This window comes from Eublepharis macularius, chromosome 3, assembly GCF_028583425.1.
Source record: "Eublepharis macularius isolate TG4126 chromosome 3, MPM_Emac_v1.0, whole genome shotgun sequence".
In the NCBI taxonomy this organism is placed as follows: Eukaryota; Metazoa; Chordata; class Lepidosauria; order Squamata; family Eublepharidae; genus Eublepharis; species Eublepharis macularius.
In genome coordinates, this window is record NC_072792.1 from 52,740,626 (window position 1) to 52,754,714 (window position 14,089).

The window sequence follows — 14,089 nt, forward strand, 5'->3', positions numbered from 1 at the left end:
ACAACATTCGATTTATATACCGCCCTTCAGGACAACTTAATGCCCACTCAGAGTGGTTTACAAAGTATGCTACTATTATCCCCACAACAAAACACTTGTGAGGTGGGTGGGGCTGAGAGAGCTCCAGAGAACTGTGACTAGCCCAAGGTCACCCAGCTGGCTTCAAGTGGAGGAGAGGGAAATCAAACCCAGCTCTCCAGATTAGAGTCCCATGTTCTTAACCACTACACCAAACTGGCTCTCCACCACAGCTGAATTCACACATCAATGGATATTTTACCTGAGCAGTCATTGGCAATTGGGTTAGCTTAGCCATGCAGGAAGATCCAGTTGTGAAACAGCAATGCAATAGCCAACAGTGTGTGGATACAGCTCATATTTTTAAAAGGCTTTCTCAAATATGAGTTCAGAGCATAACAAAACTGCAACTGTCACTGATTTATTTTGGAAGATTCAGCAGCACTTCTATGGCAATGTCTCATTGTTCCAAGAAGTCACACTCTGTACATAATGAGACCATGCAATTCTCCCCATCTCAGATACTTTTGTTGGGATAATGGGCATTATGTAGAATAGGGCTGTGTGTTGTTGTCAATGATATGGATTGGGTACTCCCTGGGCCATCACAAGAGGCAAGTGACACAACCAATATCAAGTTGGTTGTAAATCTCTTTGTAAAAAGTTTCATATTCTTTTTATCATTAGAAAATGAGCACTCTACATTGCCTCCCTTTTTTTAAAAAAATAGCAAGCATGAACAAGGGTCAGTCCCTTATAAATCAAATTAAAAAACTGATTTATTCTAATGCATTATTGGAGTACATTGTATTGGTATGACTATATATGATGACCTCATGGTGAAAATATCTTATGGTAAAGACCTAAGCACCACCAGAGGCTTTTAAGAATAATTGTAGCTTAGTGAACAATCTTATGTATTTCTTTTCAGTAAAAGATCCTTTCAGATAAATGAGAATGCAACAAACCTGAATGAATATACAGCTTGTGTGTGTATGTGAGGGTGTGAAACCCACAAAGAAATAGTACAAGGATAACTAATGGCTGCACATTTATTATATGTAACTTCAAATGCGTGTGTCTATCTTTTTTAAAGCTTGGAACAGGTCATCCAACATTTCTTGTCTTCATATACACTTGTAGAGCAGAGAGGCTTACCAATGAATTCCATCTTCCATTGCATTCTGAAAGAGAATACTACATTTTAAACTCAGTTTTGTCTTGGAAGGGATTCAGCCCATAATTTGGTCATTTGCTCCACTCCTCCCTCCATGTGTTCAATACTAACAAACATTTCTCCTGTTAAGGTAACAAAGACACTGATGAAAACAAAAGCAAATAAGGTATAAGCTTTCATGGACAAGAGCTCAACTTCAGACAATATATGATGTAATTGCTTCTGTCTGTAATATACCCCAAGTGCAAAGAAAAGGGAGCATTTTGATTTTGTTACAAAAAGGACAAGTAGTCAAGACAGAATTGTAACAGTGGCATCACTGTGCAAAACATGCACAGGGTTTATATAAGTTTAGACTGTTCAGTGGAAGGCTCCTGTTCCGCAGATCCCCTTCTATCCACATGGAACTGCTTAAAGAAGGAAATAACTACAAGACTATTATGAGAACCTCACGGGACTTATTTACTGAACTTCATTTGTTTGGAACTAGCCTGGGCATTATAAAATAGAAACCAACTTAATGCCAAAGGTTCATCTTTAATGCCGAAGTCCTTTTTCTTTCTGCCCCAGAAGTTCTGCGTACAAGAAGTTCTGTATTCATAAAAAACAGAGTTGATCGGGATTAGAATCTGAAATATGCACAAGACTGGAGCTGCCTGTGGAGTTCATTTGCTGGATGTGGAAGCCCCCACTGGATGATCAGCATTGTGAAATTGTATGCAGCTGATACATGATCCTGGGGTGGAAGTGGGGGGGGGCAGAGAATCTAGCCCCTTTGTCTTCTGAACATGTTTTGCATTAAAAGCTGTTGGAAGAGAGCATCGGACTGGGAAGCAGTTGTGCATAAATATGTACACGTAGCAGCACTGAAGTATACTACTGCCTTGCTTATAGAAATCCTAACCACATACACATGACAAAATATCCATTAACTTCAAGGAGCAGGCAACATGCCTCTCATAAGTTGTGAGGCAAACAAATATGGTCATTGTAAAAATCACCTGTTGAATGGTCTAGACACCAGCATCATCCACTGTCCTTCCATTGCGAGGCTGTAAGGAACACAGTGCCAATACAAATATGAAAAATATAAGAAAAAGCCATAGCTTGGTGACTGCTATACTGCAAAAATGATTGTTAGAGATGAATAGAAGTTTGACTGTGTCAGTACCTACAGATAATTTCCCTGTACATGTTAAGTGAAATAAAGAGAAATAAATATGGGTGTTTGATCCACAACTAGGACAACTACTGAGCAACTTGACTGTGGTAAGTCTGTTTTATCTTTGGTTCAGCAAGGGATGTAGGCATGTGCTCTGAAACATACTGTTTCCTCTCAGAACCACTATAGGGCCAATTTTATGCTAATGTTATGTTCTTCTCAGTTACTCACTCCAGACAGCCCTGATACTACCTAGTCAATAGCAAAGGAAAACAGACAGGTGTGTTGTGTGAAGCACTTGGGGGGTGGAATTGGGGGATAAGGACAAATGTAAATGTGAAATAATGGATTTGAATAAATATTAGCCAATATATTTTGAGCTGCAAATGTAAATAGTACTTTAGATCCTATCAGCTGTCCCACTTGATCCCCCGTTCCTCTATAGCCTCCTATCCTGAATAACACTTGTCCATGCATATCCCACAATCCCTTGCTTAGCATTTTCAGCAGTCAAAAGAGAACCCTCCTCTCTTTAGCTAGCAGAATAGCTTGTAAGATCCAACCCATTTTTAATTTGTTTTATATCAATAGACAAAATTATGTATGATTCAATCGTAGGCTATTTTTCTTTTTCTCCTTTAAAGGAATTGAAAAATCAGATACCCTGAAAAGAAAAAAGGGTCGTCCCAAGGCATCCAAATCATCCTGTAAAACAAAAGAAGTAAAATAAGTTACCAAAATGTATGTGAAGATATGCTAGACATTGATACAGATCAGCAGCTCTTCAGCTTGAAGGGGGGAGTCGGTGGGGGGAAGGTGCCTGGAGGATGTGCAGAGTTCCAGGAAGGAAGAGGATCTTGCAGCATAGAGAGACAGAGGTACTTTCTTTGCAGTTGAAAGGAGTCAGCACTGTAGCCAATAAAATAACTAGGTAACCTGCAGTTGGGCAGGGAACATTGGGAGCATTTCTGATCAGCTGATTTGGGCAGGGAGCCTAATGTGTTCTGCTTTTTCCTAATGACAACCGTAATGCCAATAAAGGTTGCTGCTGCCCCTAATGACAACCATGGATTAGTGCCCCAGTCCTAACATTTCTTGTACATGCTGTGGTAGGCGTAATACATGTAGCTGTGTGTAGGGATTCTAGGGCCTGGTTGAGGAGCATCAAAAGTAACATAAATTTAGGAGGTGGTCTGATACTGACAGTACCCAGGGTTTCTTCCCAGAGATCTTTCCAATAATCCTTCAAGAATTCAAGGGCTTTTTTCCTGTTGCATGCCAGTGTTTAGATACTGTGCTGCTTAGTACTCTAGATAAAATACTCATCAAGAAAAGCGATGGCCCCAACGTAAAGTTAAAAGTTACAAGAGAACAGCAAAAATCAACATTCACTAACCCAAACCCAGCATAATTCCAGCTAAGAAACAGCAGCTTGCTCGTCAGTCTGTAGCCCAAATCCCATTTTTAAAAAGAAACCCTTTAAAAATTCACTGGAATGACAGATGGAATGGGGAGAAATTCTGTTTTAGGGACATATATGGAGCACTAACAGATGATCAAAAAATCAGGAAAAGCCAGTAAAATATTGAGCGTGGGAAGAAAGTGTGGAAGTCGAGCTGGAGTAGCCGTCAGAATCTGAGAGTTATCAGCCACATAGCACAGAAAGACCCGCCCACCACCACCCAAGATACTGGATCTAAAAAAGTCTAAGCAATTACGTACAGAGCAATGAAGCCTGAGCTCCTTCCTTCCAGACCTCCTATTGAGGCTGAGCAGGAATAATGTTGCTGGACTCTGGTGTGAACCGGCATGGCAGCAACAATGAACTGCTGCCTGTGTGGTACCTCAACTCATACCGGACTACTGTGTGAGAAAAAGATAATCCTACAAAGGATCTCCTCTCAGAGTCATGAGAGGAAGGACACTCTACCACCAGCCAGAGGTCTGCTATGCAGGATTTTTAAAAACTTATGATCTGTTGTGAGTAACCCTCCTTGAGAATCATTTGATTGAAAGGTGACACCCAAATCTTTAAAGGAAATAATTGTTGGTTGCAGGTGTTTCAGGAACTCTCCACAGAACAACATAGTAGACGTTCCTTGAAGAGTGTTCTTGGTAGAACATTTAAAGGTTTAGCCAGGAACAGATGGTCAAGGCAGGCCTCCTTATACTATATAACTTTAGTGGGGAAGGCCAACAAACTTTTGGGAAAGAAGAGCAAGTGCTGGGTTAAACTTACAGAAAAGGAAGAGAGAATCACTGTGAATGCCCTACATAGGATAGAAGGGAAGGTCTACATTGTTTAAGTAAATAAACATCCCAGACTTTCCTTGAGACTGATCATTTGGGACATTATCTTCACCTCTAGGAAGCTGAAGTAACATATATTTATTAGGAGCTATACAAATTGTGCCCAAGACTCACATAACAGCCCTGAACACTCCTTCCCCTCATTAAGTACCACACTCCTGGTCCAAATTAGAGGCCTTTAAAATACTATTTATAAAAATGTAAAGAGATAGAATATCAGATCAGGGCTGCCTCATCCGCTTTGCCTCTCAGTTTGTTTCAGGTGCCTGCCTTTCCCCCCTCCTTTCTACCTCATTTTCCTCTGCCTGCCACTTTTTTTCTTCTTTCTTTCCCTGCCCAGTCCTTTCTCTTTTCTCCTTCCAGTCCATCTGTTTCCTATTCTTTTCTCACTCCATTTTTAAAAAAATAATAATGTGGGGAGATATTAAACTGAGTACTCAGAATTTTATTTAGAACATTCTAAAAAGGAATAATTGGGGAGATTAGTAAATTAGTAAAATTAATGTCTTCCAAGAATATGTTTTAAATCATACATGAATCTTATTTAGAGTCCATAAAGTACAGAATATGAGTTGGATAATACATTTTTCCACATTAATTTTTGTTGTAATTTTGAGGATCCCTACTAAAATTGTGTTGAAAGCTATATACTATGTGTAGACTTTCTGGAATTTTTATCAGTATTGGGGGTGGGGGGGAATCCTTACGCTCTACTAAGATATTTTGAGCTATCATTTGGAGCAAGTCCCTACCACAGCCTTCCAAGTCTTTCAGGTGGGTAGTCATGTTACTCTGTAACAGAAGACCAAAAATTTCTGACCAAGTGAACTCTGACTCACAAATTTATTGGTCTTTAAGGTGCTGCTGAACAGCTTTCATTCTGCTTTCCAATAGGCATTCAGAAACGTAGTGATCTCTAACCTCCCTTTACCTCATTGTACATGCAACAGACTAATGGGAGAAGAAACCTACAACCTATGTTCATATTTATATTATTTATGTATTTTTCATCTTTTCACCTCGAATTCTACTCACCTTGCAAGCCAGAGATCTAGGAGTGCAAACACACCTGAATAAGTAAACAGGGTGTTCTGCAAGCATACATGCACTATAGATCTCTGAATCAGGCTTATGTTGGTACTAACATTTGTTGGAAATGAATGCATTTTTTAAAAGATGCATCTTAAAACATGACACTGCTTGATACAGAAATATAGTAGAAAAGGTTTCAGAAGTTCTAATGTTGGAAGAAATGTGCTGTACAAAGTCACTTAATGCTAGCACATACATCAGGGGAGGGCAATGGAGGCCATAAGGCTGGATAGGACATTTGCTGTCCCTTTCCTCTGGTCCACTCTGCTGCTGTCCCTTTGTTACCCAGGTTGCTACTCTTAGGGGTTCCTTCCTTCCTTCTAGCTATCTCTCCTCTCCTCTCTCTCTTCTTTTGTTCACCACAAGGACTGGTGGGTGTGCTCTCTCTACAGCCTCTCTCAGCTAGAAACCTTTATTCTCTCTTTCCTGTTATGAACCTATTCCTAAGCAGCAAGGGCATAACTCCACTGTGCCAGACGCAGCTCTGCTTTCAGTAAATTCCCTAAACTAAGAATGTATAATCTGATTTGACATATGTACTATGTCATGGCCTGTGAAGTACCGTGAGAAAGAGCTGTATTTGGAAAAGAGGGAGACACCCATTCATTCTTTCATCTTTTCCAATCCTACACTCTCTCTTGTCTAGTCCTCCCTCCCAGCATGTTCATTTTCCAGATATTATCCCTGTCCAATCAACACAGCCCCTCTCTTGACATCTTCTTTCTGCTTAGCAATCTTCCCTTTCCTTCTTCCCCTGCTCAACACCCCATCTTCCCCAACTGGGTGAGCATAAGGATGGATATGTAACACATCATCCACCACACACACTACTCTGTGTTTGTTTAATAGCTCATGAGGTTGTTTTCTAAACAATATGAGAAAAGGACAATGATTGGAATGGCTGGTTGTGGTAAAAAAAGAAGGATGCTAGCATTTTTAGCTTACCTTCTTGGTGAATTCAGCAGCAGCAATCTGTGATTCCTAAAAGGTGACAGAGCTTGTTAATTTCATTGTACCCAAATGTCTTAAGCTGCAGTTTTGCAAGGAGGCCAAAAGATTGTTTCAAGCCACTGCATTAGACTGAAGCATTTGAAACACAAAATCACAGACAATGTTAGTAAAAGAAATTGAATGATAAACACTTCCCATTTACATTGGGTATATATTCAGTCTCTTCAGTTGAAATGACACAACCATGTTCTTGAACACAACACCAAGCTTGAATGGAAAAGAATATCCTAGTAGTGAATGTTTCCTTCAACAGGGACTTCATTCCTGCTACTCTCCATATGTTCCATTTAATTGTAACCCAATCATAAGCCACAACTGCAGTCATTAACATTACTGTAGTGATGCAGGACAGCACTTATGACTGAGTATACCATTTACAGACGTCAGCCACTTTGGTGAAAGTCAATATATCCCATCAGCTAAGGAAATTATAGAGCAGTCTGCTTCTGCATAGACAGCGCTATTTGCAAAAGCTGTTTTAAAACTCAGTGTTCATGTCCAGAACAGAAATGAAATCATGGCATTCTGGGTAGAGACCATGTCAGTCTTTTCTTCTGTTCAGCTCCTAGTGTTTGACTGGCACCAAACATGCAAACCAATAGTAGCCATGCAGCACTCGCAGCAGGGACTTGCAGTATTATCATTTTTATTGTGACTGGATTTGAACAAGCTTTGGAAATGAGGTGTAAGAAAAAGACAACCATGGTGGGACGGGAAAGGGTAGAATGTACAAAAATAAATAAAAGGAGAGAAGAAGGAAAGTGGGTGGATAATGAATGTGTTCTCCTTATAAATGCACACATTTTGATCATTGGCACAATGGCGTTTTGTGTGGTTGTGTTTTTTTTACAGTTACAATGAAATTTTAGTGCCACAAAATATTATGGAAGAAATTAGTGCATACTGGATCAAGGAATCTTTTCATTCTTCTCTCTGAGAGCTTTGGAGCAAGGCGCATTAAAGGATGCAGAGGGAAAGGCTATAACAAAAAGACATTGTGAACACTAGTTTATACTAAGATGAACATCAGAAAAAGAACTTTCTAAAACCTTGATGTTCCTAATGAGCCAACTAACCAGCTTCTGTCAGTACACACCAATTCTCTTACTGCGAGGTCATTCAACATAAGACTTTTGCTAACGAAAGTTATTTGAACTCCAGATCCAACCCCAAATCCATAGACAACCATAGGGCTTTGCCATTGGCTTTAACCACTTTACTTGTTCCCTTTTCCACTGCAGTACCATTTCTTTTATGTGCATCTTCTGTGATAGCAGTGCATTGTTGCTTCCATCATAGAAAGAATTCACCCTACAGTTTTCAGGGTCAGTTCATCATATCAATGCAGTGCCAACTGTGATGTTGTGCTAGCAATGCAGTTAGGGCTGTTAAAAGCAGACCACTCATGCAGCAATCCTAAACTCTCTTATTTGGGAGGTAATCCCACTGAGCTAAGTAGGACTTACTTCAACTAAACGTGACAGGCTCTTGCTGTAAATCTGTTTCAGAACACTTCTTGTCCAAAACTGCCCATAATTATGTAAATCTAGATCTTGGAAGCTAAGCACTTAGTACTTAGGATGGAAGACCACCAAGGAAGTCCAGGGTTGTTGTGCAGAAGAAGGCAATGGTAAACTACCTCTGTTCATCTCTTGCCTTGAAAACCCTTTGAGAAGTCACCATAAATCATCTGCAACTTGATGGCACATTTCATGCTCATTGACTAATATCATGCTTAAACATGTTTATGAAAAATTAAGCCTATAAATATTTTTTTCAAATAGAAATAGCTAGGGAACATGCAGATAATTATGAGCTTTTGTTGTGAGTAAAATTGTGAGCTATGGTTAGCTGTGGTTCAAAAAGCCACTTGGACTCTCACCAAGGGATTGTATTTAATTTTTAATAACATTCTGATTCTTTGCTAGATAACCCCTGCCCCGTCATGCCACATCACAAATGGCTTTTGATACTGAGAGAGACATCTCAAGCAACTTGCTTTTACCCCTAGGAAACTTAAGAAGCACAAGTCTAAAGCCCCATTGGCAGTGCAACCCTATGCTGAGTTACACCCTTCAAAGCTATTGATTTCAATGGGCTTAGAAGGTTGTAACTCTCCTTAGGAGTGCACAATCTGACTGTAGTTTCATGGTTCTTTTGGCTCCTGAACAAACAATATAAAATATACACTGGGCATGGTAGTGGAGATGGTAATACTGATTTGATGCTAGGTATACCCTTTATGGACATATTTGTAAACTCATAAATGATATTATTTACTATTCTATATTATTTTGAATGTTATACTGTATAAAATGACATTATATTAAAATACTAACCCCAGCTTTAAGAGGATATGTTGGATCTTGAGCTCTGGAGTAGTGAAATAAAAACTGCATAGAAAGAGCTATTTTAGTATGTTGCATACTTTAAACAGGAAAAAGTCTTATGCAAGTAAAGTCTAATTTTAAAATAGGTAAATACTTACTCTTTTATATATTTCTTGCATATTTTCCTAGTGAGGATAATGATGATATTAGTTTATACAATACTTGGCTATATAGTGATTTTTTAAAAAGGAAAATATACCAATCAGTCCTTACCTCATCTATCTGCATGCTATTAAACATGGAGTTACAGAGATCCACAATAGAACTGGAGATCTGAAAGACAAATTGGTATTTTAAAAATTGATTTTAGATGTTGCTTTAAAAATTAATAAATACAACAGCTAAATGTGCTGTATTTTAATCTCTATATTCAAATTTGTGAAAATGGTAAATGGCTACTGTAATTGCTTTCAGATATAAAACCTTCAAATACCCTCCCATATATAGTCACTCTTCTCGATTAATTGCCTGTCTTTGTCAATACTCTCTACTTACCTCTTCCTAGCATGGGTTGAATGCTAGCCCAATAGTGGCAATATAGATCAGAATTAGGTAGAGGAGATTGTTTTTATATATTTGGGAGATATTCTCTAGTGGGACAGCTTAAGATCTGAAACAGATATTCATCACTGTCCTGCAGCAGGATATTTAAGCATTCCTAGGCAAACTTTTTGGCAATTCAGAATGATATTAAGTTGGAATGGCAGGTAAGATAGAGGTTGACAGAACCAGAAGATCTACAAGCAGTCAACACAATTAGTACCCAGAGCAAACTCAGTATCACTTCAACCATATTAGTTATTCTTAATTACAATTCACTTATTTGTACTCCCCTTTGTACTCCAAATCAGGGGAGCTAAAGATTAAAGATAATATGTCTTTTATACCATCAGTGGACGTTTCTGTCTGAAGTGGTCAGAATAATGTTGCTTTAGTCTATGTTGCTTGTTAAGAGTTTGGAGTTCGAGTGGGGGAGGGGGGCAACAGTAATGAATCTTGAGTATGTACCCCATAGTTGTGACCTATATCACATTTATCTTAAAGTAAGTTGCTGACTCAAGGTTGACTCAGCCTTCCATCCTTTTGAGGTCGGTAAAATGAGTACCCAGTTTCCTGGGGGTAAAGTGTAGATGACTGGGGAAGGCAATGGCAAACCACCCCGTAACAAAAAGTCTGCCAAGAAAATGTCGTGATGCGACGTCCCCTCATGGGTCAGTAATGACTCAGTGCTTGCACAGGGGACTACTTTTACATTTTTTAAGTTGACTACAATCAGTGCTTAAGAAGGTAGTGCTAGTAATCCACAAACCATTTAGATTAGATTGTTTTGTGTAAAGCAGGTTGCTAATAAGTGGCTCTAGGTGGTTACAAATGTTTGTGTGGATACTCTTTGAAGTCAGTGTTACTTTGAAGGACATATGCCATTCAAAACTGATTACAGCACCTTTACCTGGGGCTGATTAGCCTGCTCCGTCCACTGACTGAAACATAGTGCCAATCTCTAAAACAGAAGTAAAAAAGAGTTAGACAGAGGTCAAAGAGCTATATTTAAGGATGTGCAGTTGGTACTTTACTAATTTTGATCTGATGTAAGCAATGGCTCATTTGGAAATATCGTAAATGCTCCAAGTATGCCCCCCACCAACATTTCTAGGAGGCAGAAGCCTTTCAATATAAGACTATTCCGATATCTTGAATTTGATTTTGATATCCTGGGGAGTGGGAAGCAGGAAGGGCTGTGATATGATTGAGAGGGATGCCACCCAGCTCAAACAGAATAACCAAGATTTGTGTTCCAAGAATTCCAGCTCTATATAACTACAGGATTTCCTGACATCTGTAGTTTCTCATGCATGTACTAAGCAGCTACAGCATCTCTCCCATAAGTCACTACATTCCTTCAGCATCCATTAGCCCCAGTAACAAATCAACAAAACATTTTTTTGCAGGTACTTAACACTTAAGATTTCAATTTAAGCAAGGGAAAGTTTATAAGGTTAAAGATATGTGAAGAGTTCCTTTAGTTCATGTACTCCCAATATTAGTATACTTTGTTCATGCAAACAAAGGGAGGACATAATTCAGTGATAAACTGTCACACATGGGATGCGTGCCAAGAGGCTCTCCCTCTATAACAACTTTCACCCTTTTTATAGGATCATACATGCTGTTTGATATACACATGGATTACAATTAAAAATTATATACCTCATTTGTAGGAATGTCTGATTCACTTAGATACCCAGCAAAAGGCTGAGGAAATCCTGTTAAAATAAAATAAGTAACCTATAGACATAGTGTTTCATTAAAAACCAAATTAGCATGTAAAAATACATTAATGCTTCAAGAAAACTATGGTAACTCCTGTAAAGAAAGTACAAACAAGAGCCTTAGTTATAAAAAATGTAAGAGAATCAAAGTAACTCAATCACCACCACCCCTTCATAAAAGATAACCTCTAAACAGCCATGACTGAACTACTCTTACTTCTGGCTGTGGACTTCTATGGGACATGTGTGCACTTGCCAGTGGGTTCCTCCCTTTCTTTATAGAATAGTGGCATGATTCTGATGGCGCTGATTGCCCAGACGCTGTGCCAGCTAAATGTAACACACTGTATAACCTGTCGATACTACTCTCATTTCAGCACCTTGGATAGCGCTAAGGGGGACGGCTTTTCGCGCCCTCCTGACCCCAGCTCTTGGTTTTGTTCATGCATCTTCATAAAACGCTCCCAGGTCGTCTGAATTCTCATCCGGAACGAAGGTTTAGAATTTGCACATTTTCTCAACAGTTGGCCATCCATTTTTAGTTTTTGTCTTTCTTCAAAGTTTACCTCCCGCGGGGAAGTCAGAGGAGTCCCAACGTGTAATTCACAGTCCTTACTGGCAAAATTCTCGTTCCAAGCATGAACTGGATTACAGTACCAAAGAGTCTTTCCCAAAGAGGCGAGCGCCGCTACTCCTCCAGAGGTGCCTCGGAAAGGTGGGTGCGGGGGAGAAAAGAGACACCCCAGCTGTTAACCATTCTTTAAACACTCTGACTGAACAAAGTGTTTCCTGAAGTTTCGAGCACGCTCGCAGGTTTCTTCTATGTTACAAATCAACAGCAATTCTGTGGCTCTGAACAAAAGAGGAGAGTGGGTGAAATGGAAGTCCCCCCTCCCCACTAGATCATATTTTGGCTTAGATTTCTGGGAGAGCAAGAAGCCCTTTTCTTTACTTGAAAGGATCTTTGGTCTTACCTGAGGCGAACTGAACAGCGCAAAGACAGTAGATCACGAACATCAACGGGAAGGGAGGAGGGCGCTGTTTCATTTTCGCAGGCGAAACCAAAGTTTGGCTCCTTTGGCAGAGCTTCTGCATCGCCCCTTCAAGTGGAGGTGGCGGCAGCCAGGTCGCTTGCCCAGCCGTCGTCTGCCTGGCCCGACCTAAGATGCATCCTTATTTGTAACGAGCTGCGACCATCGTAAGAGGAACCAATCAGCACTTCGCTGGATCCTCGGACTCCTCATTACACTTCAAGCTGTGCCTTTATTTAGGAAGCAATTTCAACGCTCCGCGCCAAGCGACTTCAGCAATTAGTCAAGTCTCCGAGAAGAGGGAAGCGGATTGAAAGATACTTAAAGATGCGGGCGACAGGGAGCTGGGGGAAGGGTGTCCCCCTAAAGAAAGCAGGATGACGTAAGTCCCCCCTTCTGCTGAACATTTTGTGACTTTCCACAGTTCTGCTAAAGGCAAACTACGCTCTCAGTACAGACTTTTACAATATAAATGACTTAGTTTTTTTTTTTTTGTAAGGACGACTCTATAGATGAAGCTGCAATCTTTTTGAACCAAACATTCAGTTGGAGAGGGGATACGTTTAATATTTTTTAAAAAACCACGATCAGTGTAATTTTAATATTTAATTGAAATAAAATAAATACGGCAAAAATAAACATACTGAATACATTTTTTTATTTTCATCATTTGTAGTCCATCTTTTTCACTGAGACTCAAGGTGGAATAGAGAGTGTACGTCAATATATTCAATGGAGTCTCTCCACTGGCTACCCACTAGTTACTGGGCTGAGTGATAGGTTTCGGCTGTCACAGACAAAGCCCTTCATGGCTTTGGTCCCTTGTATATGTGGGATCACCTCTCTTCCTATGCTCCTCCGTGGCAGCTTCGCTTCTCTGAACAGGTGCCACCCATGAATGGGGGGAAATCAACAGCTGCCCACATGCACTCATTCTCCGAGGAGGTCCCCAAATTATGGAATGGCCTGCCTGATAAAGTTAGGAAGGGTCCCACTCTCCAGGCTTTCTGCAAACTATGCAAAACCAAATCAAGCCTGTGCATGTCTGGGAAGTGCAGAACACATCACCTGACCAGACTGGGGACAGTCCTGGAGAAAACGTAATGTACACAACCTTTCTTTCCTTTACAAGGATTCTTCAATAGTTTTATAAAATTGTTTTTACAAAAAATGACTGGCGTGTGCAAGAGGAGCCGAGTTTCCAGACTGGAACCTGATTGGAAGAAAATATGCCTCAAGCAGTGGAGCACAAGAAGACCCAGTGGCTCTTCTTAGCTCATGCGCTCCATTTTTAAAAAACAGACACACTCACCTCACTCTGTATGGGAATCTGTGCATATTGGTCATAGATGCAGAGGAGTTAGCCGTGTTAGTCTGTGGTAGCAAAATCAAAAAGAGTCCAGTAGCACCTTTAAGACTAACTAATTTTATTGTAGCATAAGCTTTCGAGAATCAAGTTCTCTTCGTCTCTTTTTGATTGTGCATATTGGATCTCCCTTTTATTTTATACAGATAAATAATTTTATAAATTAAATAATTTTATAAATAAAATTAAAAGCATCTAAAAGACTTTGAATCACTTGCACAGAGGAATAATCTGAGCCTTTTAAATCTTTGATGTCTCTTGT

General features: G+C 39.8%; 1 protein-coding gene across 1 annotated transcript; it reads right to left on the reverse strand.

Annotated features, from left to right (window-relative positions):
• Positions 1 to 2,208: 2,208 nt before the first annotated feature.
• Positions 2,209 to 12,477, reverse strand: NMS (neuromedin S). The gene is made up of 9 exons (XM_054974371.1): positions 12,405 to 12,477; positions 11,369 to 11,424; positions 10,611 to 10,661; positions 9,374 to 9,433; positions 9,259 to 9,285; positions 9,110 to 9,163; positions 6,705 to 6,740; positions 3,021 to 3,062; positions 2,209 to 2,247 (listed from the first exon to the last, which is right to left on the reverse strand). The coding sequence occupies exons 1-9, from the start codon at positions 12,475 to 12,477 to the stop codon at positions 2,209 to 2,211; spliced, it is 438 nt and encodes a 145-aa protein (XP_054830346.1).
• Between the last annotated feature and the right edge of the window lie 1,612 nt (positions 12,478 to 14,089).

What these genes read in the sequence shown, in the direction of transcription:
- NMS (XM_054974371.1), bottom strand. Translation starts at nt 12,477, where the DNA reads ATGAAACAGCGCCCTCCTCCCTTCCCGTTGATGTTCGTGATCTACTGT. An exon ending in CAGACATTCCTACAAATGAG is followed by an intron (nt 10,662 to 11,368) that starts GTATATAATTTT and finishes CTTCTGTTTTAG; the next exon opens with AGATTGGCACTATGTTTCAG. An exon ending in AGCAGGCTAATCAGCCCCAG is followed by an intron (nt 9,434 to 10,610) that starts GTAAAGGTGCTG and finishes TTTGTCTTTCAG; the next exon opens with ATCTCCAGTTCTATTGTGGA.